Below are 22,857 nucleotides of genomic sequence, written 5' to 3'. Positions count from 1 at the left end.
TGGAGTGAGAATGAGTTTTTGCACTTAATTATCTGCTGGTTGCCTGGCCTTTTCTCTGGCTTAAGTAGAATCAAGCTCTTGCTTAATTTGACCCTCAGATTTAACACACAGTGGGAATTAGGTTCAGTAAGATGGTTATGATTCATGTCATGATTCCTGGGGGAAAAATGAAGACAACCTCCATAGGAAAGCATACATGTGGATAAAACAGTTCATGGAAAATGTGGCTGATATCTTGCCCATGTTTTGATTGCCATACTACCCCAGAAGCATCCTCACTACCAACTTAAGCACTTTCCTCTAGCAGACTTAACACTTCGTCTGTCAGTAAGGCCAGTGGAAACAAATTGCTCCACTGGCATCAGGCTGATGGCTCTCCAGGATAACCATCCTGTCTCTCCAGCTGTCAATCCACTTGCAGCCTTAGTCATTGACACTGAATTGAAAGTGGCAGCTCAGGCTTCAATTTCCATGAAACTTGTAGGAATTTTATTTCTTTGAGCCCTGCACCCCTCAGGTTTGAAAGTGGCCATTAAGCTTAAAAGGTGTTGAGTTGAGTGAAGGAATAGCAGATGGGCGGAGGTCAGGATCTCATAAGTTTCATCTCCTTTAGAAATGGGCACCTGAAAAGTCTCAAGGACTGATTCTAAGAAAAGCAACAACTTTGAGTGCTCTAGAACCAAAGCAGGCATTTGGAAATGGAATGGGGTTTTGTGGTCACTATCTTATTATTGAAACTAGATTATGCCTAGTTTTTCCAAGTAAACATCTATTCTTGCTTAAAAAAATATTTAGATAATACAAAAAATTGAGTGATTATATGAAAAACATTTTCCTTGCACAGAAAACAAACTTTTCATGCTATCTCGGCAGTACAAATGAAAGTTTGAAGCTGGTAGGATGGTAGTCACTAGCACAGAGAGCAAGGGGTTGAGAGGAACAGTGGAAAAAGGCACACTGAAAAAATAAGGTATGGAGGGAAATTAAATCAGATTGGTGACATGCAAGAAGGCATATATTAAGGAATTACAGATTTTTATGCGCATGTGCTGAGTAAAGCTAATTGTGCTAATTTCTGAACAGCAAGAAGAATAAACAATGCTTCTGTCTAAGTGTATTTCTTACTGATTAAAGATTGTGACATGGAGTGTGGCTAGAATGAGTCAAACAAAATGTTCACAAGGCACTTATATTAAAAAAAAAAAAATTATGAAGCAAGAAACATAGTGTCATGAATTTTAGAAACAGTCTCTTTCCTGGGTAACATTTTGCTTCCTCAATTACTAATCCTAAAAAAGAGCTGCCACAGGCAGAATTTGCAGACAGCCAGGTGAAAGGGAATGCCAAGAGATCCTTGTCCCTGTGGACAGAGTAACCCTGGCACAGCATGATCTGTGACATAGCTGCCTCGAGACCAGCAGGTGGTATGGCAGATGGGATTGGGGCTGAAACTCAGGAGTTAATTTCTCCTCAGTGCTTCTTTCACCAACCAACGGAGAAAATATTGCTGGAGAAGTACTGCTGCTGGATCCCAAACACCAAGCAATATCAGAGTCGTGCTTCTAATGATGTTTCTAGTAGAGTTTATTAACTATTCTGCTATCACTGCATGAAATAGCTTCCTTCACATTCACCAAGCTGGCTTTTTAATACCAAGCTGTGTATTTTTAATGAGTGTTGGCACAATTCTTCACAGAACTGTGGGAGCTGATGGAGATTTACCAGATGGATTAGCCTTCTGGGACTCCCACAACAAGACATGTGCTATTTCTATCTATTTTGATCTGAAATAGATTGGTATGTCTTTAAAATGAGCTAGCAAATTTCTGTGCTAATTAAACTAAACTGAATGATACATGGGAGCTGATGTTACTAAATCTGTTTATGAAGGCCCAGTTCTGAGAACCTTCACAGCTTGTGGACTACTCAGCCTCAGCTTCTAAAAATACTGCATTGCAAAGCTGCTCTCCTACCCAAAAGACATTACCTGAGCCAATGCTGAGATTGCTTTTACTGTGTGCTGGGCATTGGGTTCACAGCCTGAAATGCTCTTCTCCCTGATCCTTGCATCCGGGGAGCTCAAACATACACAGAACTTTCTAAGTTCCCAGATTTTCACTGTTTTTAAGCAGAAAAAAAAAATTAAAATTTGGATTTCCATACCTTCAGGTCTACCCTTCTCATTGCTATTCAGAGTGATTATGCTAGGAGCAAGTGGTTAAGTATCAGAAGCTATAACCCCTTAAGAATTCTTTTTCATACAAAGAAATATCTATTTATTCTCCTATGTCAGTTTTTCTTTGTCAGTCATTTTAAAAATAATTTATCAGTTCTCCTTTTCAGTAAAAAGTGATCAGTAAGGCTTTGTTCAGCTGCTCAGCCTCAGGGTTTTGTGTGGTTCTCTGGTGCTATGTTGTTTTAGTTGAAGTTCTTTGTCAACAGAGTGGATGCTGTGACTAATTTGGCTAATTCTGGAAGAGAGGATTACGCTTGGATTCTGTACTTGTGTTTTGAGTCTCAGCAAAAGATTACAATGAATGAGTAGTCTGGGTTAGACAGACAGTTGGACGGGATGATACCTTCTGGCCTCCAAATAATGGGATTTTTTGTGCCCGTGTGCTTTAGGCTTAACTTCTGAGCCAGTCTCTAACGTCTCGTGCATGATTCCAGATGCAGAGCACTCCATACATTGCTTATGAATGTGTGTCCTGGATAAATGGGAAAGTGCCTAGTGGGGTTTTCACACAGAGGTGTAGAGATGTTATTAGGACACTGCAGAATTGCCACGGTTTTCTAATTTAGATAATTCTCATGGTAGTTAACTTTTTTGGTAAAATTTCATATTGTTTTAAAGAGTGGCATTTATTATTTCTGAAAAAGAGGAACTTTATTGTCCTCCTCATTACAGGACACTTGGAAAAGTAACTGGTGCAGCTGAACCACATTTCCCCCTCCATTACCTTACCCAGAAAACAAGGAAAAGAAACCAATATTAGGTTTAAAACATTAAGTAATCTAAGGTTTTTTATAGGGACTGGTTGCAATTCTCAAAGTAAAAAACCCCAAAACTCACAAGTCTTCTGATTGCCCAGCCCAAGTGAACACAGAGCCATAACCTCACTCCATCCATGCTGGTTGTGCTCCAGCCCTCCCTCTGCCCTGCTTTTCAGGAAAAGGGTATCTCCTTGGGCATCTAGGAGCTAGTGAAGACTTCTCTGACATGCAGGGGACCAGGACTTGGAGGTCTGCTGTAGTCCAGGAACAGCCTCCAGCTCCCATATTTAGATAATAAAAGAAAGTTTTCCCCAAATTCACAGCTAACTGATACTGATGAAGTAAACAAAACAGGAGAGGACAGGAAGCTGCCCCAGGAGGAGTTCAACCCTCACAATGCCCTCACTCCTGATCACTAGGGCTGTTATTAATGGTAGAGATCACACCCAGTTTTGCCCCAACTTTACATTGTTGTTTGACTGAATTTGCTCCCTCCGGGAAAACCTGTTTCTGAACAGAAGTCAGTACACAATATAGGGATATGCATGGTCTCAAGAAGGTGAAGCTCCTACCAGGGTGACTACAAGCCACACTACCCAGGAAAGGAGGAGAAGCAGCAGCTGCTGAGGAAACTGATGAGTGCAGGGCAGGCAGTGCCCCACTGTGAGGAGAGGGCCAGGATGAGGACAGGAAAGAACCTGGAGTTTTTCAGAGAAGGGTAAGAGGAAATTGTAACTTTTGGAGTGGGAGTCCTTCCTCAGCATGGACTGTGAGCTGCAAAGGACTGATTGTTCCACGTGTGTCTGTGTGTGCAGTAATGAAAAATGCAGGTTTATGTGGTCTGTTTTGTGAGACAAAACAGATACTATTTAACAGAGACCATTTAGATACTATGTCACCACTCCTCATATCAGAGAACATTAGGTATCAGCAATTTGCCTTACTATTTTTATCCCTTATTGTGTGTAAATACACAAAGCTTTTAGTAACAGCAGAGTCATGTTTAAGGTTGGAGAGCCAGATATCTTATTTTCACCAGTCCATCTAATGTAATTTTTTACAAGTGAACCATATTGCTCCTACAGAATCAGAGAAAGTTTTTTATAAAGACATTTTCTTAAAGGATTGAATAGTTGCAATTGTTGGAGAAAGGTGCTTAGATGCTGGATTAAGAATTTACAGAATCAAAGTATCAGTTAGGATGCCAGGGAACTCATCCAAATCACAGCATAGCTGATATTCTTTAGGGAATACTGGACTGTTTTGTATACAGCACTCTTGGTCCCAAGTAACTTAAAACCTGAAGAATTGAAATGATTAAAAATATTGGGTGGTATCTGTGAGGGTGTTGAGTGTCTGCAACTCATGTAGGGCTCAATACCCTGACACCATGGCCCTTTGTGCCACACTGGTGGTGTCAAAGGTGTTCAGCAAATGCCACAGGAGGCCCCTCTGAGCACTGGCCATAGTGAAGTCACTTGAGTGCAATTGGGCATTTGGCCCATTTTCCTGGCAGCACTCGGCATCTCTCAGGAGCAGGCTGACAGAGGAGGGTCTCTGGCAAGGAACTTCAATTATTTGTGACCTCAATTACACAGAAAATGTAGGGGATGGGTTTGGTTGTAGGCTTGGTTATTCTTTTTAACCTGTGAGAAGCTGTGGGGATTGCTGCTGGATTGGCCTCTTTGAGGTCCAGAGTGCAAATGCAGGGCATGAATTTTTTCTGTCCCAGTTCCAGTGGCAATGCTCAGACTGAGGAACTCAAGTACAGCTCTGCTGCACTGGAAGGTGCATCTGCCTGACTCCTGTCCTCCCCGGGCTCCAGATGGGAACAGTAAAGATAACAATGGAGCAGGCTTCTCCTTCCTCCAGACTTAATAACTGATAGGGAAGCTGGTTTTCGTCATCCAGATGCACAGCTGGAGCTGGAAAAGATGCCAGAGAACTGACATGTTTGACCCATCCCTGGAGGTGTTCAAGGCCAGACTGGATGGAGCTCTGAGCAACCTGTTCTAGTGGAATGTAGCAGGGGGGTTGGAATTAGGAGATCTTTAAGGAACTTTCCAACCCAAGCCATTCTATGATTACATGGTTTTCCTATGTTTTGCTTGGAGTACTAAAGTTCCTATTTAAAAACATTTTTGAAAATCGCTTGTCTTTGGAGAAAGTTTATGAAGGACAAAAGTGTGAAAATTAAATGGCACATTTTACTTTAAGGGCAAATTTTAATTAATTAAAAGGAGTGAACTTTTTTCAGTATTTTCTTTGAGAAAACGAATTTTTGTTTTGACAATATAAAAAGCCCCTGATTTGGCCACAACAAGAAAATGTTCTCACAAGAAAATGTGACGGGTTTTTTTTCCTCCATTATACTTAAGAGTGTGAAACACAACTGCCCAGGAGTCCAAAAGTGCAGCACATCCTTTTGACAAGACATATAAGGACTACCTTAGGCGGCTGGAATGCAAGAACCTGGTGCAGAAAAACCAGCAATACCCTTCTGAGTGCTGCAGACATGACCTGGGATGATGAGCAGCCACGACTGGCAAGGGCCCGAGCCCATGTATTGTCCCTACAGCACATCCTGCTGCTGCTGGAGCGCTGGGAGGGCTCGCACTCCCTGCCATGAGACCTTGTGTTTTCCAGCCCACAGTGCTATGAGCTCGTAAGGGGTTACCCATTCAGAGAACTGGGTGGCTGGAGGCCAGATGTACAACCTTGATTACAATGTCCTTCCTTTCCGGAGACTGATTGTGGTTTTCTTGTTATCTAACGAGCTTGTCATTTCCTTTGCTAGTTGTAAAAGAGCTGAATATTTTCTAGGTTACCTAACGAAGCTCCTGCAGAATCACAGCACTTATGCCTGCGACGGGCAGCACCTCAGCCTGCACTGCCCTCGGCACTCAACCATCAGCATTCAGTCAGCAGTTTACGGGCAGGACCCTTACATGTGCAGTGCCTGGGAGCCTGAAACCAGGATGATAGAACCCAGGAACTGCGTGGCACCCACCTCTTTGCAGGTATCACATGTTGTAAATGTTTTTAAGGTACAGAATGGTTTTGATTGTTTCCCTGCTGTTTCTGTGAAAGTGTTCTCGACCTGGAACAAGACTATGGCAGTTTACCACCAGAAGTGTTACAGCTGAAAGGGTTTACCATAGGATTGTGAGAGCTTTGAAGATTGCCTTCCGTTGTGATGAACCTTGCTTTGGAAAACCCATTCTTAAAGTTCCCACTCCTTTCCATTCAAGGGCTGGTCATGGCTGAGTTGACAAGTCTTCATCTATCACACAGGCCCTCCTTGACCCCAGGGGAGGACACAAGCATTGGACAAACTAGGGTTACAAATCCAGTCAGTAGGATGACATGCTGGGTGGCATTTGGCTTGTTGAATGCCTGTCTTCCCTCACTGAAAAGGCATAGCAACAGCTAAACAGCAAATCCCAAGAATTTCTGCAGATACCTGCATTTCTATGACTACCTGATTTGTTTCAGCAACAACCTATGGTTTGTTTGCTGGGCCTGCTTCAGTATAGCTTAAAATGATTTATACTTCATCAATTATTACTTTCTGCTGTGGAGACTTTTGTATTAAGGTCTGACTTACACTGCTGTCAAAGGCTTGTTTCATCTTAGTGAAAAATACCCAGTGTTGCTCCAAATTCAGTAAATCCTTGCAAAAATGAGTAGTCAGTGGAATCTGAATATGTTCTGTTTGTTAAATTTGTAAATGCTTTACAGAAGTTTTGATGGAGTTTGCAACATTTCAGTCTCTAGGCCAAACATTTCTTCTTGACATCAAGGAATGTCTGCTCCCACCACTGAGTTGAAGGGTGTTATGAAGTGGTTTGGCAGTGATATCCTCTCTCTAGAAACAGTATTAGGGCAATTTTGTAAGTGTGGCTCAACCATGATGTACTGCAATTTTTGAGGACATTCCAGACATGACCTATGGGCCACGTGAAAGTACATCTCTCCACCAAAAACAGCAGGCCAGACGCATCCTTAATGTTGTATTACTGGCTGCAGTAAAGTAGCACCAATTATTATTTTGGGCTTGTGAGTACCTTTGTGAGGTCCCCATGGGCAGTTTTTTCCCTCAAATATAATAAACACAGCATGGGGTAACTGTTATATAAACTACCATCATAATTCGGGCTCTGTGGTTGATCAAGGCATGATAGCATTTTGTCAAGGCCATGAATTTGTGTCAGACAAAAATGCTTTGCATCTCAGGGAGTTCCAGTTCTGTTAAGGAGAAGGAACATATCTTGTAAAGTGATTTCTTAGAAAAGAGCACCAGTGACCTCATCCCTCCTTCCCTTCCCTTTGGAAGTGGATCTGCAGTCTGCACAGACAGCTGAGATGACGTCCTGTAGCTGGGAGGAAGCATTACAGGCATGTATTACAGAGACCTCTTGTCACAGGGATCACTGCAAAGCTGGATCTGGCTAGAGACAGTAACTGCCCAGTGCTATTTTGAGTATCATTGTTTGCTTTCGTGGCTGCGTGCTTTTGCACATCATCATGACAGAAAATGTGACTGCTGTTTACATTAAGCAGGAGAAAATACAAGCAGATGCACAGGAGATGATTCAGCTCAGGTGCAAACAGAAGGTGACTCAGCAGGGGACAGCTATCTCAATTAACTAAAGATGTAACTTTATTTCACTGGCCCCTTCCAGAACTATCTCAATTACGGAGCTATTTTTTTTACTTGCAACTCTGTAAAAGGAAAATTGAGTGATAAAATTAAGTCTGCTATGCTTTCCTTCCTTTTTAAACCCTTTAGAATTAATTTACTGCTGAAAAAGTGTTGGATGCATGTCCTCTTCCTCTGCCAGTGGGAGCTGTAGGATCACTGCAATGTGCTGTCAATGTGTGTCATTGCTGCTTGGGAGGGAAGGTTTCCAGTGATGACAACAGAGATCCAGCCACTGCCAACTCTCTCAGCCTGCAAATAGCAATGCACCTTTAACCATTTACAGTGGTAAATTTGTGATTTGGTCTTTTGGTATCATTAAGACCTCTTCTGAAGAGAAAAAAAGCAAAAATTCCCATAGATTTTGAGCGACTACATAAAACTATCAGAATGGTTTATTACAGTTACTCCTGTTAAGAGTGGGGTGACCTGGAGATAACACCCTCCTGTCACAGCCTGCTGTGATTAAAAACATTATGAATACTGTGTACAACCACACACACTATCCAAAAACAATGTCAGAAAAGCACTCTCTTAACTGCGTTTTGGAGGTGAATACAAATTTCCTAAATACACTGCTGCATTTAAACTGGGTGTTTTTAGGTGTTTTGACTGTGTTAGAAACTGGACAGACTGGTCCTGGCAATGTATTCATATTTTCTGCAGCTACAGTTGCAAGAGCACAGCTGGAGTGCGAGCACCAGTGTGATCAGTATGAGCACTCAGTCCTTTGCCAGACTGGGAGAGAGTCCACATAACACTTAGTGTAACACTGCTGACCTGTCTGTGGTCTTCCTCTGCTGCCACTCCCAGGGAAGCTGCACCAGGATATATTGCTGGGCCAATAAATTTGGAGGAGATATGGCCTTAGAACAGCATTAAAAACACCCCACAAAACAAGACAAGGAGGCTGAGGATAGACTCGCACATCTGTGCTATCCAATCAAACCAATTCTGAAATTTGCTTGTGGCAAGTCAAGTAAATATCTGAAAATGTGTGTAACTGCAAGTGAGAAGGAAGTGTCCCTTAAGCAGGAGGTCCTACACAGGGCTTAAAGCTTGAGTTGTACTTGTCATTAGTCAGAATTCTTTCAACTGAAGATTATTTACAGAACGTGTTCAGGTACATGTAAGCAGATCAAGAAGACACCTTTTTTGTGGCCATGATTTCCCTGGACATTGCACTCTCATAAATGTTCTCAGGAGAGTATGAGTGCCTCAAATATGTCAGAAAGACAGCTGTGGGCTTAGTGTGTTTCCATGTGCTCTAGGCTTTGCACCATCGAGGCTGTGGTAGCACTTGGGAACTTGGCCAGCCTCCCCAGGGGCAGAGGGAAAAGTGACAAACAACAAGTTGGCAACATCCTAATTTGCTGTGAGTGTGACTGTTATGAATGTGTTCCCATAAAGTTGGCCATGACTCCAAGTCCATAGAGCTATGGCCTAGATCCAATGATGCAGATGTTTCTTGCATATTCATAGCCAAAAAGTTGTGATTTCTCTCCTGTGTAGAACAAAGTACAACTAAGTGTTTTCACTGCTGTATTGCTTCATACCTCGTTGTCAAGACTATCCTTTTTGCCCATTGTTCTAGAAAGTACTGGATGAATGCCAAAACCTGAGATCCTGCCAACTCCTTGTCAATAGTCGGGTTTTTGGGCCTGATCTGTGTCCAGGGACCACTAAATTCCTCCTTGTCTCCTTTAAATGCAAACCTAGTAAGTAATCTTTATCAGGCAAATGTGTTTTTCTGCATGTTTTGTTGCTTGTTTTGCTTTAAATGCCACTGCACAAGGCTTTGCATAAATCCATGTGAGGTTTTGGGGCTCCTGGATTGATAACAAATTGTTCTTTTCTACTTTATCTTAGCTCTCCATTGTGTTTGCAGCTTCAGGGTGCTTGCTGCCAGTTTAATGACCAGTGTAGTTTGACAGAGGCAGATGTCAGACATCAGACTAGATAGGAAAAATGTTATGGAAATTATTTTTAGTGAGATAGCAAAGATCTGAACAGCAAAACCAGATGCTTGGGCTAAGGATCCAAATGAAGAAGGTATCCTAGGAAGGAATATGCAAAAAATACTTAAGGAGCTGAGCCCAAAGCTTTCAAAGATTCAAAAATACCTCCTGTTTATGGCATAATGGCCAGAAGATATATATGCTGACTTGGTTAGAGGCTTTTACTGTAGAACCACCTGTGCTCTGTGCAGGTATTCAATGATGGTATGTGAAGGGACAAATCCTGCCTCAAAGAGAATCCACTCTGTGAACATGGGAAATAGGAAGAACGATCAAGATAATCCTCATGAGGCTTTTAATTGTTCTCCTTGTTGCTATGGTATGTGAGAACAAGCTCTAGCAGCTTGGGAGCTCAGCTCCTCCAGCAGTGAATTCCCCATGTGGCTGAAATGGGTCCCAAAGAAAACAGCTGAATGATGACTTATGGGTGGGTTCACCAGTCAACACCGAAGTACCAACCTGCAAGCAAAGAAGAAAGCACTAAGGGGCTTTTCTTTGACCAGAGCACTAAGATAGATATCAGTGGTAGAACAGGAGGAGGTGGCAAGCAAACTGAAGGGCCAGCTCACAATGGAAAGTGGAAGTCAGAGCAGAGAAATGGAGTGGAGTAGGTAGATGTTACCTTTGGAAAAGCACTGTATCTCCCAGGGAGATACAGTGGGAGACTAATTGGCGGAAAAAATGCCTCAAATTTAAGATTTTCATTCTCTGTTTTATTGTATCAATAGTTTAATTATTTTTGTATATTGCAATTATCAGTAGTAGATTAATAGTCCATTGTTAATAGTAGATGGATTTGAATATCATAGCAGTGTCTGTGTCATTAGAAATCTCTTTTTGCTAATCAAAAGTGAATTGGGATCTTGTTTATTACTTTCAGAAGCTGCTTAATATTTTTTCCCATGGGAGATGAACTTCTTTTGAGTATACAGTATTTTCTGTGATCTGAATTTTTAAAAAGCTGGTCAAAAGCATATTCAACAGCAGCTGCTGCCTTCAGAATTGAGGAATAGTCCAATTCCAGTGCAAATGACTTGATTTCTAGTGACAGGAAATTTATATTTGTAGGTAAGATATCAATATTGTTAGTCCTGGCAGTGTAAAACATCCTTACTCATTAAATCACTTCAGGATAACTTCAAGTATATTTTGCAGTCTTCTTGCCTTCAAGTGGGTACTTAAGCAGTTCCCTAAATCCCTTGCTTTTTCACGTATTCAGAATTATTGTTGCTGTATGTTTTATCTTCTCCTTGTCTGATACCACTTGGGGTTATACGTACTTCACAGCCTCTCCAACAGAGCCAGGTAAACTCAGAGTCCAGCTGCAGGCTGTCAGTCCTTGGGCACAGACCCCAGGTTTTTGGCCTATTTATGTGTGTACAGCATGGCAGGTGCTTCTGCAGAAGTCACAACCTGCAGTAGGTCAAGTATTTTTCAAAATATTTTCAAAAATGTTTTCAAAATATTTTTCAAAATCACTCCTTTTTACATTTAAGCTTGTGGCTGTTGATGAGCTTGACTGGAAAAAAGTGGACTGTTACAAGAACATTGACCCATTGTTTTATCTGTTCTGTTTTGGATGAAACAATAATGTTTTCATTCCTGAGTAGATAGGAGGTTTTTTTCTCTCCAGTTCCCGAAGAACCAGCATCCACCCTCCACTCACAGGAGCACCACTCACTAACAATAAGGTTTCCCCTTTCTTCTACTCAGCTCAGGAATCTCCTTTTTCTGTTTTCACATTTTTGAGGACAAAAAATCAGAGGAGAAAAAACTTCTCCTTGACCTTATCTGCCATAAAAAGGCTTGGCACCACAGCTCAACCAGAAAGATGTAAGAAGGTAAAGTGCCACGAACTGAGTGGCTGCTTAGGCCAGGAAGAGCCTTGTTGGCCAGGTAGCAGATTTAAAGGGGTACCCTAGGAAGGATAAGCCATGAAGATGAGCTCAGTGCCTTCACCACCTCTGCTGAGGGTGCTGCCAGGGTGCCTGTGCCAGCTGAGCAAGGGAGGGGGGGATTTTTTTCAGGCTCCTAATTCACATCACTTTGCCAGCCAAACTTTCAAATGAGCCCTTGCTGGACAGTGCTGCTCAGGGAAACCCAGTGACCTCAGTGGAACAGTGCAAATACAGCTGAGAGCACTGTCTGGCTTGGGATGGGGACCCCGTCCTGGCCTTCTGTCCTCCCATTGTCCGAGCCTCGCCCAGCGCTGTCACTGAGCAGTGCCAGCCCTGACCTGCTGATGAGTGTGCAGAGGCAGCTGAGGCACATGTAGAATGCAACAGTGTCCCGAGGAGAGACAAAAGGCAAGGATGAAGCTTCTCTTGCTGAGAAGGATTGGAAAGGAAGCCAGGAAAGCAGGGAGGTTGTTTCACTGGGAAAGGAGATTTGCAAGATTAGGGTTTTCTATTCTGTTCGAGATGGAGCCACAGGCTCTAGGCAGTCACCTGGGCACAATTCATTTGAAAGAAGCACTCTGCTCTTGACTTTGTGTCTAGCTGTACAGGTTCCACGTGTCACTTGCAACAGCATTTGCAGGAAAGCTGGTTTCTGTCCTGCTCTTATTTGCTATTAACAGTCCAGCTGTTTAAATTGCCTCACACTATCATATTGCTGTTTGCTTCTACTTTAGCTGAATACAAAACCAAATCAGCATGTGAAAACCAGGAACTGAAGCTCCACTGTCAGGAATCCAAGTTCCTTATCATCTACTCGGCCACCTATGGCAGATGGGCACATGAGGAGAGCATCTGCTCAACAAAGGCGGAGCACACACCCCCCTTTGGTATGTTTGGGCACCACTGAGGGACCTTCTCTAGGCAGGAACACAGGGAAGAGAGAATACAGGTGGGCAGAAACTTCAGGTGCAAGAGCAATGGTGTTTTGAAAGCATCTGTGATGGAAAAGTGAAAGAGATTATTTCTGAAACTCAAACAAATTGCCCAATATGAGGGAGGCACATAGAGCAAAGCAAATGAAGCAAAATAATGAATTTTCATTTGGTTAATCAGTTCATAGTATGATTAGCTTCAAAAACTAGTTCCCTTGCCTGTCTTGAATTTAGGTGACATATACTAAATATCACCTGTTTGTCTCCCTTCTTCCTCCAGCTTCTGACAATGACCAAGTGACCTGAGTGTCATGATACTGTGTCTTACTGCTCCTTCTTCTCTGATACCTGTTTCTGCCAGATAATCCCTGCATTAGCTGCAGACTGCACAGAGAGGCTCCACGGGGCAGGTATATTGCTTTAGATGCTGTTGTGTGACCAGACCCCAAGGCTGTGGAGGCACAGTAGAAAGTTAAATGTACCTGGGACTTCTCTCTGGCACCAAGTCGGGAATGTCTTACGCACCTAGTACTGAACCGAATAGTACGTTCAGTGGTGACACCAAAGGCATGAAGGTAACTTTTCATGCCATGAGAAGGCCAGCACGAGATGAGTGTGCTGTTCAAACCCCTTGGTACTACACAGGGAAGGGCTTGCATGCCTAATGCCAGCCCTGTGCAAAGGCTTAACACTGCTCCTAAGAAACATGCTTCACATGTCACCCTTGAGAAGCATCTCTGAAAATCAAGAAGAGATCAATAATTAATCTTAAGAGCCCTTTGTCTGCAAGCCAGTGTTTCTATTTAGTTACATAGATGCTATTAAAAAATTATTGGCTGAAAATCACAATCTGTTCTTAGACAAGAATCTATTTAACATTGCCAGGTCTGTGTTTCACACCGCCTCTCTTGGGCCTTCTGACAGACTTAGCTGTGCCTGTCTGTTCTGTGCAGAAAACATTTTAGCAGGTCTCTAACAGGCCCCCACACCCCTTATGACAGTGGCATTAACAGGTGACACAAGGCAGGGCAGAGATGTCTTGGCTGATCAAGAGAGGCTGCTATCATACTTATGTCTTGCACTTCACTGACTCTTGAAATCACTCCCTTGCCTCTAATGTCAGCATTCACAGTTCACAGGTCAGAATTCTGCAAACCTTTCCTGATGGATTTCTCCATCAGTTTCTCAGGATAAGGCGAAAGAATTTGCAACAGCAACAGGCTTTGCTGCAGCCCCTGTGTACAAGCACCTGTGCAGCAACAGCCTGGCTGGCCCTGGTTTTGTGTTATGTACAGCAGCCTAAGACAGTAGTAGTAGGAGAAAAACCTGAGATAAACACAAAGCAGATCTACAGAAGGTAGATCCTTGTATAGATTTCCGACTACTTAATGGAAGTGCTTGGACTCTTTCTGTGTGGTACCAGTGACTTTCTGCAGGCGTTGGAATTTCCCAAAGCCCCTGTGTGGCATGGGAGTTCCCATACAGTTATCACAAAAGACTTGGCACTTAAGAGCCAGACCCAATTGGCTCCAGATCTGTCTCGAGCCTGAATCTTATTTATGTGGTTATTTAAGCACCTACAGATGTAAGTGTGTGCATGATTAGATTTCTGCAATGACTGCGTACCTTTCTCTCAGACAAAACAATGGTAATTTGAATGTAATGACTTGAGACAGCTCTTCCCTCCTGAATCAGAACCCACATACCCATTTATGTTTGCACCAAAAGCTGGACTGGCTCCAACACACATCCATTATTGTTTCTGCTCACATTGGTGCAACTCAGCCTAAGGGCAGTGCTAAAGCCATTCCAGTTCTTTCACTGCACCACAGAGAAACTGTGAGGCAATTTTTTAGCACTGTGCAGAAGAGAAGCTACCTATAGGTCCTAATGACAGGCCCAGAAATTCTCCGGTGAGCTCAATCCCTCCATACCTGATATAGTCCTGCCAGGTGTATGGGGTATTGAATTGAATACCCCTGGAGGTCTTGGATACCTGCTGATGTGTGTGACAGCAGTAAGAAACAGGAGTTCTGTGCTGCACAGATGTGCTGATCTCAAGCATCGCTTTTCTGTGAACCACCTGTCAAATCAGCTGACAGATTTTTAGAGCTTTGCTTCAAAGGAAAACATAACATTTCTTTGGCATAAAGGCTCTTCTCCATATAGAAAATAAATTATATAAATCCATCTCTGCTTTGGGAGGTATCTTGAGCACTTGTAGGATCCTGAGCCTCACCCTCCACATTTAGCATGAATATCTACTCAAACAACTGGTTTTCTGAGCCAGTAAAAACCAGCTTCTGCAGCTGTCCAAATGCCTGGCACTGTTAAGCCTGTACAGAATTTCCAGTAAGCAACTTTCCTGTTTTACTAAGCCTATCAAAAATTTCACAAGAAAATTCTGGGTGTGGTTCTGCAGCAGATGGTCCTGCCTAGAGGAATCGATTGTGCCCAGCACCAAAGCAGGAAACTGCAGCAGTCTATTCCTGTGAGAATTGCTGCCTTTTCTGACCCATTATCTCTTTTATATTTGTACTAACATGTGCATGAGGAAACAGAAAATTTATTGGTCAGAAAATGTTAAAGAATTGTGCCAAAACAGGTTACCATAGAAAGCACCAGGAAGATTCAGGTCAACAAATACCTCTCAAATAATAGATTACTCTTGTTAATACATGAAAATACTTGAAAGAAGGCTTGGTAGTGGGCTGTCTCTAGGTTCAACTTGCAAGCTAGAACACTGCAATATCCTTCCCAGAGATTCCTCTGGATGCACATTGGCTGGTCAGATGTATGTTCCCTCAAGCACCAGTGGCCAGCAGAGCCCTGAATTCCACCCCTGTCACAGTTCTCATTGCTGGAAGGTGGCATTCTTTTCAGTACAGCCCTCTCTTTTACCAGGTCCCACTTTTGGAGGGTTGAGAGGAGAGGTGGAGAATTCACAAACTCTCATCACAGCTTACACTGTGCCAAGACATACCCTGGGGCTGGGCTTTGTCCTAGTTTCCTCTTTATTCCCAGTGGAATTCAGGCAAGAAGAAGGGGTGAGAAAGTCAAGCAAGGGGGACTTTTAAAATCCTGTAGGTTCCTTCCAGTCCAACTAGGTGTCATGATGTTTTTAATGTAACAGGATTATATGATGCTGTGATTCTTTTTGTTTGTTTGCTTGGATATTGGAGTCAATTCAAAGAGCCTCTTATTCACTGACTGATTGAAAAGCTTTTGGCTTCTGTCTCTTACTAAAAGATGTACTCTTTGCCTGGTGTGAGCCTGTCACCTGGGAAGGTCTCTTGAGAGCAGAAGTAACAGCAGAAGTGAGGGCACAAGCAGCTTTAGGCAGGTCTGGACATGTTTCCACACTGCCTTGGCACTTTGGGCATGGGAGACAGGAATCAATTTTTGTGGATGCAAAAGTAAAGATAAAATAGTTCAATTTTGCTTCCACCACAAAACCCCTAAAGTCATCTCTCTCTATGTGCAGACATCAGATATTAACAGGTCCTTGCCTGTGTCAGCCCGAGCAAACTGAGAAGCTAAATAGGTGCTTCGGGCCCCAAGAGGTGCCAGCAGGAGCCATTGCACCCCTATGAATGTCGTCAAGCCAAAACTCCCTTAAAATAAGAGGTTTTCAGTGCAGCAGCAGGATGAGGAGTGATTATTTGAAGGCAGGAAGAGACCAGCCACCATTTTTAGAGTCCAAACAACTTTCCTCTGAGATGAACACGGAAGATCAGATTTCGCTAGTGGAAGTTGCTTGGAGCATATGGAGACACACATCACTTCAACCAGTAATGTTTTCTTTACCAGCTGTTCAGGGGTTTCTTGGGTCTATTTTTTTTTTCATGGCTCACATTTGTGAACGATTTGGAAAAGTACACTTGGCCCTCAAGTCTAAAAGGAGCCAAGGAACTCCTGCCTGTGCACATGCAGGAGCAGGGAGTCTGGCTCCTGCTGTCAGGAAGTGAAGAGCCACACTTGTCTCTTGCCCTTGGTGTTTGGTAGGGTGGGTCCCCCACTCTGCAAGTGCATGCACAAGGAGGAGACACCATATTTGGAGTTTTTTTGCACAAAAGTGCTGTCGATCTCATTGTGTATTTCTGCTGGAATCAGCAGTTCCAGCGGCCCTTTTCTGATGCACAGGCAGGACCCTGTGTACCATGTTCTTGCACAAATTACCATATTATTTCAGCAACTTTCTTTAGGAGTCTGCAGCCTTAGCTTGCTCCAAACTCCACAGTTTCCCCTTGTCAGTTCTTGTCCCCACAGCTGATATTTGGGCTCCACGAAGCACAAGCCATCGTGATTTGGAAGTGTGAAATCTTTGCTTTCAGTTGATTTTAAAAGGGAGCTCCTTATTCTTCTGTGTGTGGGCACAGCCCAGAAGACATAAAGCGGCATAAGGAGCAGCTGGGGATGAAAGCAGCTGGAAGCATTTGGAGAGGGTGAGACAGGATGCTATTGCCAGAGCCTGGCACAAGATGCTCCATCACCTGCAGGTTTTGTGTGGCAGGGTGGAAAGGAAGGGAGGGAAAGCTCCTCCTGTCTGAATTGAGATCAGCTTTAAGAAACCAGAAGACAAATTACTTCTCATTAAAGCCTGTGGGGTTTATGGCATGTAATTTGCATGCCAAAACTTTCCAAAACAAAGCTAATTAGGGAGCTGAAAGAGCCTTTCCTCCAGAAACAAGGCTTTTTGCTCCAACTATTAAATAGCTGCAGTCAGATTGGATAGTTTATTACTGCATTAAGAACCTTATCTTGACACCCATGTCCCCGTGCCATCCATAGTAGTGTCTGGTAGAAAAGTGTGTAACAAGCAACTTTGGGAGAAAGGCATGGAGAATGGAGTGTTTTCCCAGCCACACACTGCTGCCTTGCCTGCCACCGCTGGATGCCACCAGCCTTTTAGCACTCTGGTAATGTGCCTTTCCAGAGGCAGGATATTGAAAATGGTTCCAGTCTAACAAGACTCAGGGATATCTGTGTAGATCAAAAGCACTTTCCTAGTCAGAAAGAAGCCACATTGCTTATATATGTTCATCTGCCAGTTCATGGTTTCTCTGGGCCATTCCATGGGGTTCTTTTACTCAAAACACAGTGCTGACCTCTCCTCATTCAGTCACTGGAATACAGTGTTTGACCAGGAGGAGGGTAAGTTATTCAAGTTAATCCCATCATAGCTACCGGGAGAACTACTGGGAAGGTAGCAAGGCCACATGTAAACCAGACAGGATTTTTTATTACATCACGGAAACACAAAATCTTTTCAGAATGCAAGAAGTTTTAAATAAGTTTATTTATGTTATAACGCTTTCCAGGTAACGTCTGTCCTTGGCCTGCAGAAGAAACAGGTCACAGTTTGCATTGACTCACCTGTGACACTGGGCAAGCTGTGGGAGGTTCTCCAAAAACTGGCCTGCCAAGAACCTGCAGGCATATACTAAATGGCTCCTCAGGCAGAAGTGCCAAATCCAACATGGATACAGATGATAAGAAGCTATTAAGTCCCACAGAAACATGAGCAAAGGCAAAATGAAACATACACTTGCCATATCACTGAATATGTAGAAAACCATCAGTACAGCATCCTCCTGGTTTTATAAGGCACCCAGAGTAGCTCCCAGGACAGGAAATGCTATAGAAAACATAATCCAGTTTGCTTTTGCGCTCCCAATCTATTAATTTATGAATCACTCAACAACTCCTCCTGATACTCCCCAGCTGATTTTGTACTTGCCAAAGTAAGCTACTGGCTGCCTAAAATGTCCCTACAAATATATCCTTACTCACCTGGAATTGCCAGGGAGGAAAACTAAACTGCTGAGTTACTTAATCAGAACCACTCAATGCTTTAGGTCAGCCCTTCCCTTCCTTCCAGCACTCTCTTGGGACACACAGGTATTTGGATTTTAGGTCTCTGAAAAGTCAAAGAGCTCATGTCCAAAGCAATCCACAAGCCCTTTGCCAGCCAGATCAGCCCAACGTTTCCTGATGGCTCTGCCCAGGTATATGACTTATTTAGTACTGGTGTCAGGGAGCTAACTCTAAAAATCACAAATATTCCCCATTTGCAAACATTAAATGTCAAGAACTCAGTCTCAAACCTTCTTTTCAAACAGATTTGGGGAACCTTTGGAGTATCTTTGCAAACGGTGTTTGTCCTTCCTCAAAAGAGGCACAAATGACCTTCTGCAGTTGGCAGGTGTCTGGAGGCCATCCTTTATTGCAGAAAGAGGGACTATTTTAAGCCCCAGAGAATGATATTTTAGACCTTGAGAGCACCCTTGCCTCAGAGGCTTGGAATGAAACACATCTGTCATACACAGAAAGCCACAGTGTGTGGGGTGATGCAAAAAGATTCTGAGAAGTATTATTTTCTCCAAACTTGTCCTTTCTGCATCCTTTCTGTTTAGAAACCAAAACTACAGGGTATTTTTTGCTTTGTAGCTTGGAGTTCAGCACATGTGGATACAGAGTACTTGATCACATTTAGAGACGATCTTTTTTTTTTAAAGCAGAGTGTGACTCACACACTTTCCCACTCAAGTAATTCCAGCTCCAGTGCAAAACCCATTATTGGAAGCCACATGTTTCCCTGGTTAAATATTGAGCCCATTTTGATCTCTTCATAGTAAACCAAAAGCTACTTTTTAATACCCCGAACTTCCCTGTAACCTGAGCTATTGCAACACATAAAAATTGATCTCACCTGACTTGAACTGAACTTGGATATCCAGTCGACTCATCTCAGTAACCCAAGGCCAAGAAACAGACTTGGAAACAGCATTTAATCTCTCTTGATTTGAGATGGCATAGATAGAGAGCTATTTGGATTGCTTACTTTTTCCAACACATCCTGAATGTAACATTGAGACCTTATATTGGGCGCCTGTTTGGAGCTTGATGAGTCTCTTTCTGCACCCTTAGTATGCACCTGTAAGGCAACATGGGAGAGTTACCTTGCTGCAAGTTCACATATTTATTGCAGCTGACTTCCTTGCATTGACAAATCATAATATTTAACCCTGAAATCCTGTTAAGACGAAGTTACACCTGAGATCAGGTGCAGACTTGTATCTCTAGTCATGCATCCAGCAGCTCTCGTTTCAGATAACACCAGGGTGTTGTATATTTATTGTATGTATTTTTTCTTTCAGACTGTTTGTCTTACACAGCGCTGGAAGTGTTATCAAAAAGATGTTATGGGAAACAGAGATGCAAAATCATTGTCACTAGCCGGGATTTTGGAAGTCCGTGCCTACCTGGAGTGACAAAATACCTAAATGTCAGCTATGCATGTGGTAAGAGCAAATGCACAAACATTTTCAAGCCCTCATTTCTGCTTGCAGAAATGTCCACATATGGGCACTGAGCCTTCCTAATTATCCATTTCCCTTTAACACAGGAAGTTTGTGACACAGCCATACAAAACACATGAACAACCCTCTGGGCACAGCAGCACCTAACAAAGACTGGCATTAAGGGTTTTTTTGCTATTAAAAATGCAACTGACCATAAAATAGCAACTATGTAGCTCAGTATTTTTGAGAACTATCAAGATAAGAGTTTTTTCCACAGAGCTCACCTGCAACAGAGCTAGGAAAAATAAACTGGCATTGCCTGGCATCCGTGTAGGTAAAACAGTCCAGCATAATTGAAGTACTGTGTACAAGCCCCAGTCCTGAAACCTGATTCATGCGAGTACATCTATAGCTTCTCCCTCACAGAGGGGTTTCCTTTCTCATGGAAAGGCAAGTGAAGGTTTTTGAAAAATAAAAGTTTGAGGTTATACATCCCTTGTAGGACTGAAAAGTACTTCAGCTCATTCCTCAGACAAGAGGGAACAGTTTTCTATATTGTTTGCTATAGATTAATATAATTTCATAAGAGGCAAGCAGAATTCCCTAAAATACTTCAATAGGAGCAGCTCCATGGGTACATACTGCAGAGTCCTTTGGCTGCATCCCTTCTGAATAGTGATCAAAGGGCACAGGTTACCTGAGACATGCTTTTAAGAACAACAGTGTTAAGATTGATGGCCAGATCACCTCTACCGGAAGATCAGAGGAAAATGAGCCCCAAGAGACTTTCAGTCTCCCCAAGAATTGGTTTGTCAGCTGTGAAAGGTTGTGCAGTAATTCAGCTTCCTATTATTAGAGAGATCTGGGAATCTGCCATTGGACCAATACATTATATTATAGTGCAGCTGCCTTTATGAATGAGTAAATGTAATTCTCTCTAATTAGCATAAGCATAATTACAACAAATCATTCCTCTTTGTACATCTGAAAAGCAGAGTGAGCTTGTTTGCACTGGAATTATGCATTCTGTTATTCAGGGATGTGGTTTTGCAAAAACATGTGGGTAACAAATAGTGTTCTTTTGTATTGCTGGCACATTTGGAAGAGTTTTTCTTCTGCCAAATCTTACTGAGCTGTGAAGTCTGAAGCATTAGCCAATGATTTGCAGATCCAATTATTTTACAGACCATCTAATGAACATGGGAAGAATTTGGCATATTCCAGAATGACAGTTTCCATTCATTCTCCTCACTAGAGGATGCCTGCTAATCTGATGCTTCCCAAAACAATGCAAATAGATCTCCCCCTGTAGTGACAGGAACTCAGCAGAGCAGAGCAGTTTTGTTCTCAGGGCTGTAACACACTGCAAAGTATCTCTGTCATGGTCAGGAGTGTGAAGATACCCCATACTCCCCACCCAGTGGTCAGCAGCTGTTTAAGGGTAGTGTGTCTGGCTGCATTCTTACACTTGCAGTTCATTCCTGACAGTAAAAACATGACAGGACCTGGGAGGTGCTGGTTTCTTGAAGTCTCAGTGCCCCCAGTGATCTGCTCAGCATCATCTCCTGTCTGCATGAGGTGGGACCTCCTGGCTCTTGCTGAGCCTGCACTTCAGAATCAGGGAATGCTCTCTCAGGAAACATGGCTCCTGCAGCCCCACAGTGTATTGCACTCCCTGAATGCCAGAGTCCCTTTGTGGGCTGCCCTTGGCAGCCTGCAGGAGGTGGCTGACTCCTACTTGCCAAAGTAATGCTGGCCAAAGTTATAATACAGATGTGATTATCTAAACAAAAATTCCTATCCTGGTACCAGCTGTTCTGTTCAGTGACCTGATACAGCCTATACCAGTCAAAGTCCTTGCATCTGAAAGGCACCATAATAAAAACAAGCAATGCAATCAGCCAGGGGCTCTTTCTGTCCATGCCATTTTGAAACAAACATTCCCCTGCAATAAATAATTGAATGGCATAAGGGAAAAGAGCAAGCAAAGCCCTGGGAAGATCCCCCTAGGAAGGGAGCCAGAGGAACATCAGCACAGGTGAAGGAGTCCCAGGCCATGCACTGGAGAAGGCATGTCCTCCCAGGATGTTGTTCACCACACAGGCATGTTGTTCAGAACAGCCAGGCCTGCAAACGCAGACCACAGGCTGGAAACAATCCTGCTCCCTGTCTGCCCCACACACCAAGGAAAGTATTCTGCCACTGGAAAACAGCTACAAACTACCACAAGGTTCAAGATAAAAGAGAAATTAGCTTATTTATCCCTGTATCTGTTGGCCTTCCACTGCAAACAGGAGTTAAGACTCCCAGAAGGATTCCTTCATCAGGAAAGGAAACAGCTCTGAATTTGAACCCACACAGAAAGGAAAGCTCTGCTCAGAAAGAAGTGCTAATTTAGTTGTTTTCCAAGTGAAATTTATGCTAAGCTACAAACCTGTGTCCTCTGTTCCATTTAACTCTCTCAACACTATTTCTTGGCAAATGTTTCTATGTTGGATAGAGGTGTCATACTTGAAATTTCTTCCTTTTTTATCCCCCATCAGTCTGAAAATCAATCTGCCTTCATGTAGTACACAAACAGGTGCCAAGATCTGGGTGGCTGAAGGGCCCAATATGAGAACTCTCCATGCCCGTACAATGCACCTGTTTGTAGTTTGTTGCCGTGCGAGACCAGCTCCAGGCAGGCGCCTGCGGGCACAGCGAGGAGGGGAGAGGCGGTGGCCACTTTCCCCTCGGCTCTGCGAGGCTCAGTTTTAGCGCGGGAACAGACGAAATAGCGACACAGGGCTTGGGTGCAAACACGTGTTTATTGTGGAAGCGTGTTCTCCGAGACCCTGGGGGACCAAGCGGGGCTCCATTATACCCCGTGCCGGGGGCGGGGGGGAACCTGAGTCGCGGCCAATGGGACAGGAGGCAGGGGACAGGGGTAGGGAAACCCCGGGGACCGCGATGGGAAAGGCGGGGGCGGAGGGGGGGGGAGTGGGGCAGGGACGGACTGCTGTGGTGAGG

General features: G+C 43.4%; 1 protein-coding gene across 3 annotated transcripts in view; it reads left to right on the top strand.

Annotated features, from left to right (window-relative positions):
* EVA1C (eva-1 homolog C) overlaps window positions 1–22,857 on the top strand; it is a 37,574-nt gene that overhangs the window by 11,899 nt on the left and 2,818 nt on the right. For 2 of the 3 annotated variants that reach the window (XM_072924661.1, XM_012569998.5), the window contains exons 2-5: window positions 5,818–6,014; window positions 9,291–9,414; window positions 12,347–12,499; window positions 19,705–19,848. In XM_072924661.1, coding sequence (XP_072780762.1) covers window positions 5,943–6,014; window positions 9,291–9,414; window positions 12,347–12,499; window positions 19,705–19,848 — 493 coding nt within the window. In that variant the 5' untranslated portion in view covers window positions 5,818–5,942. The remainder of the gene's footprint in view (window positions 1–5,817; window positions 6,015–9,290; window positions 9,415–12,346; window positions 12,500–19,704; window positions 19,849–22,857) is intronic. The other variant, XM_030264898.4, reaches the window with a different exon arrangement.

Source organism: Taeniopygia guttata, chromosome 1 (assembly GCF_048771995.1).
Source record: "Taeniopygia guttata chromosome 1, bTaeGut7.mat, whole genome shotgun sequence".
In the NCBI taxonomy this organism is placed as follows: Eukaryota; Metazoa; Chordata; class Aves; order Passeriformes; family Estrildidae; genus Taeniopygia; species Taeniopygia guttata.
This window is presented reverse-complemented; position numbering and strand designations above follow the sequence as displayed.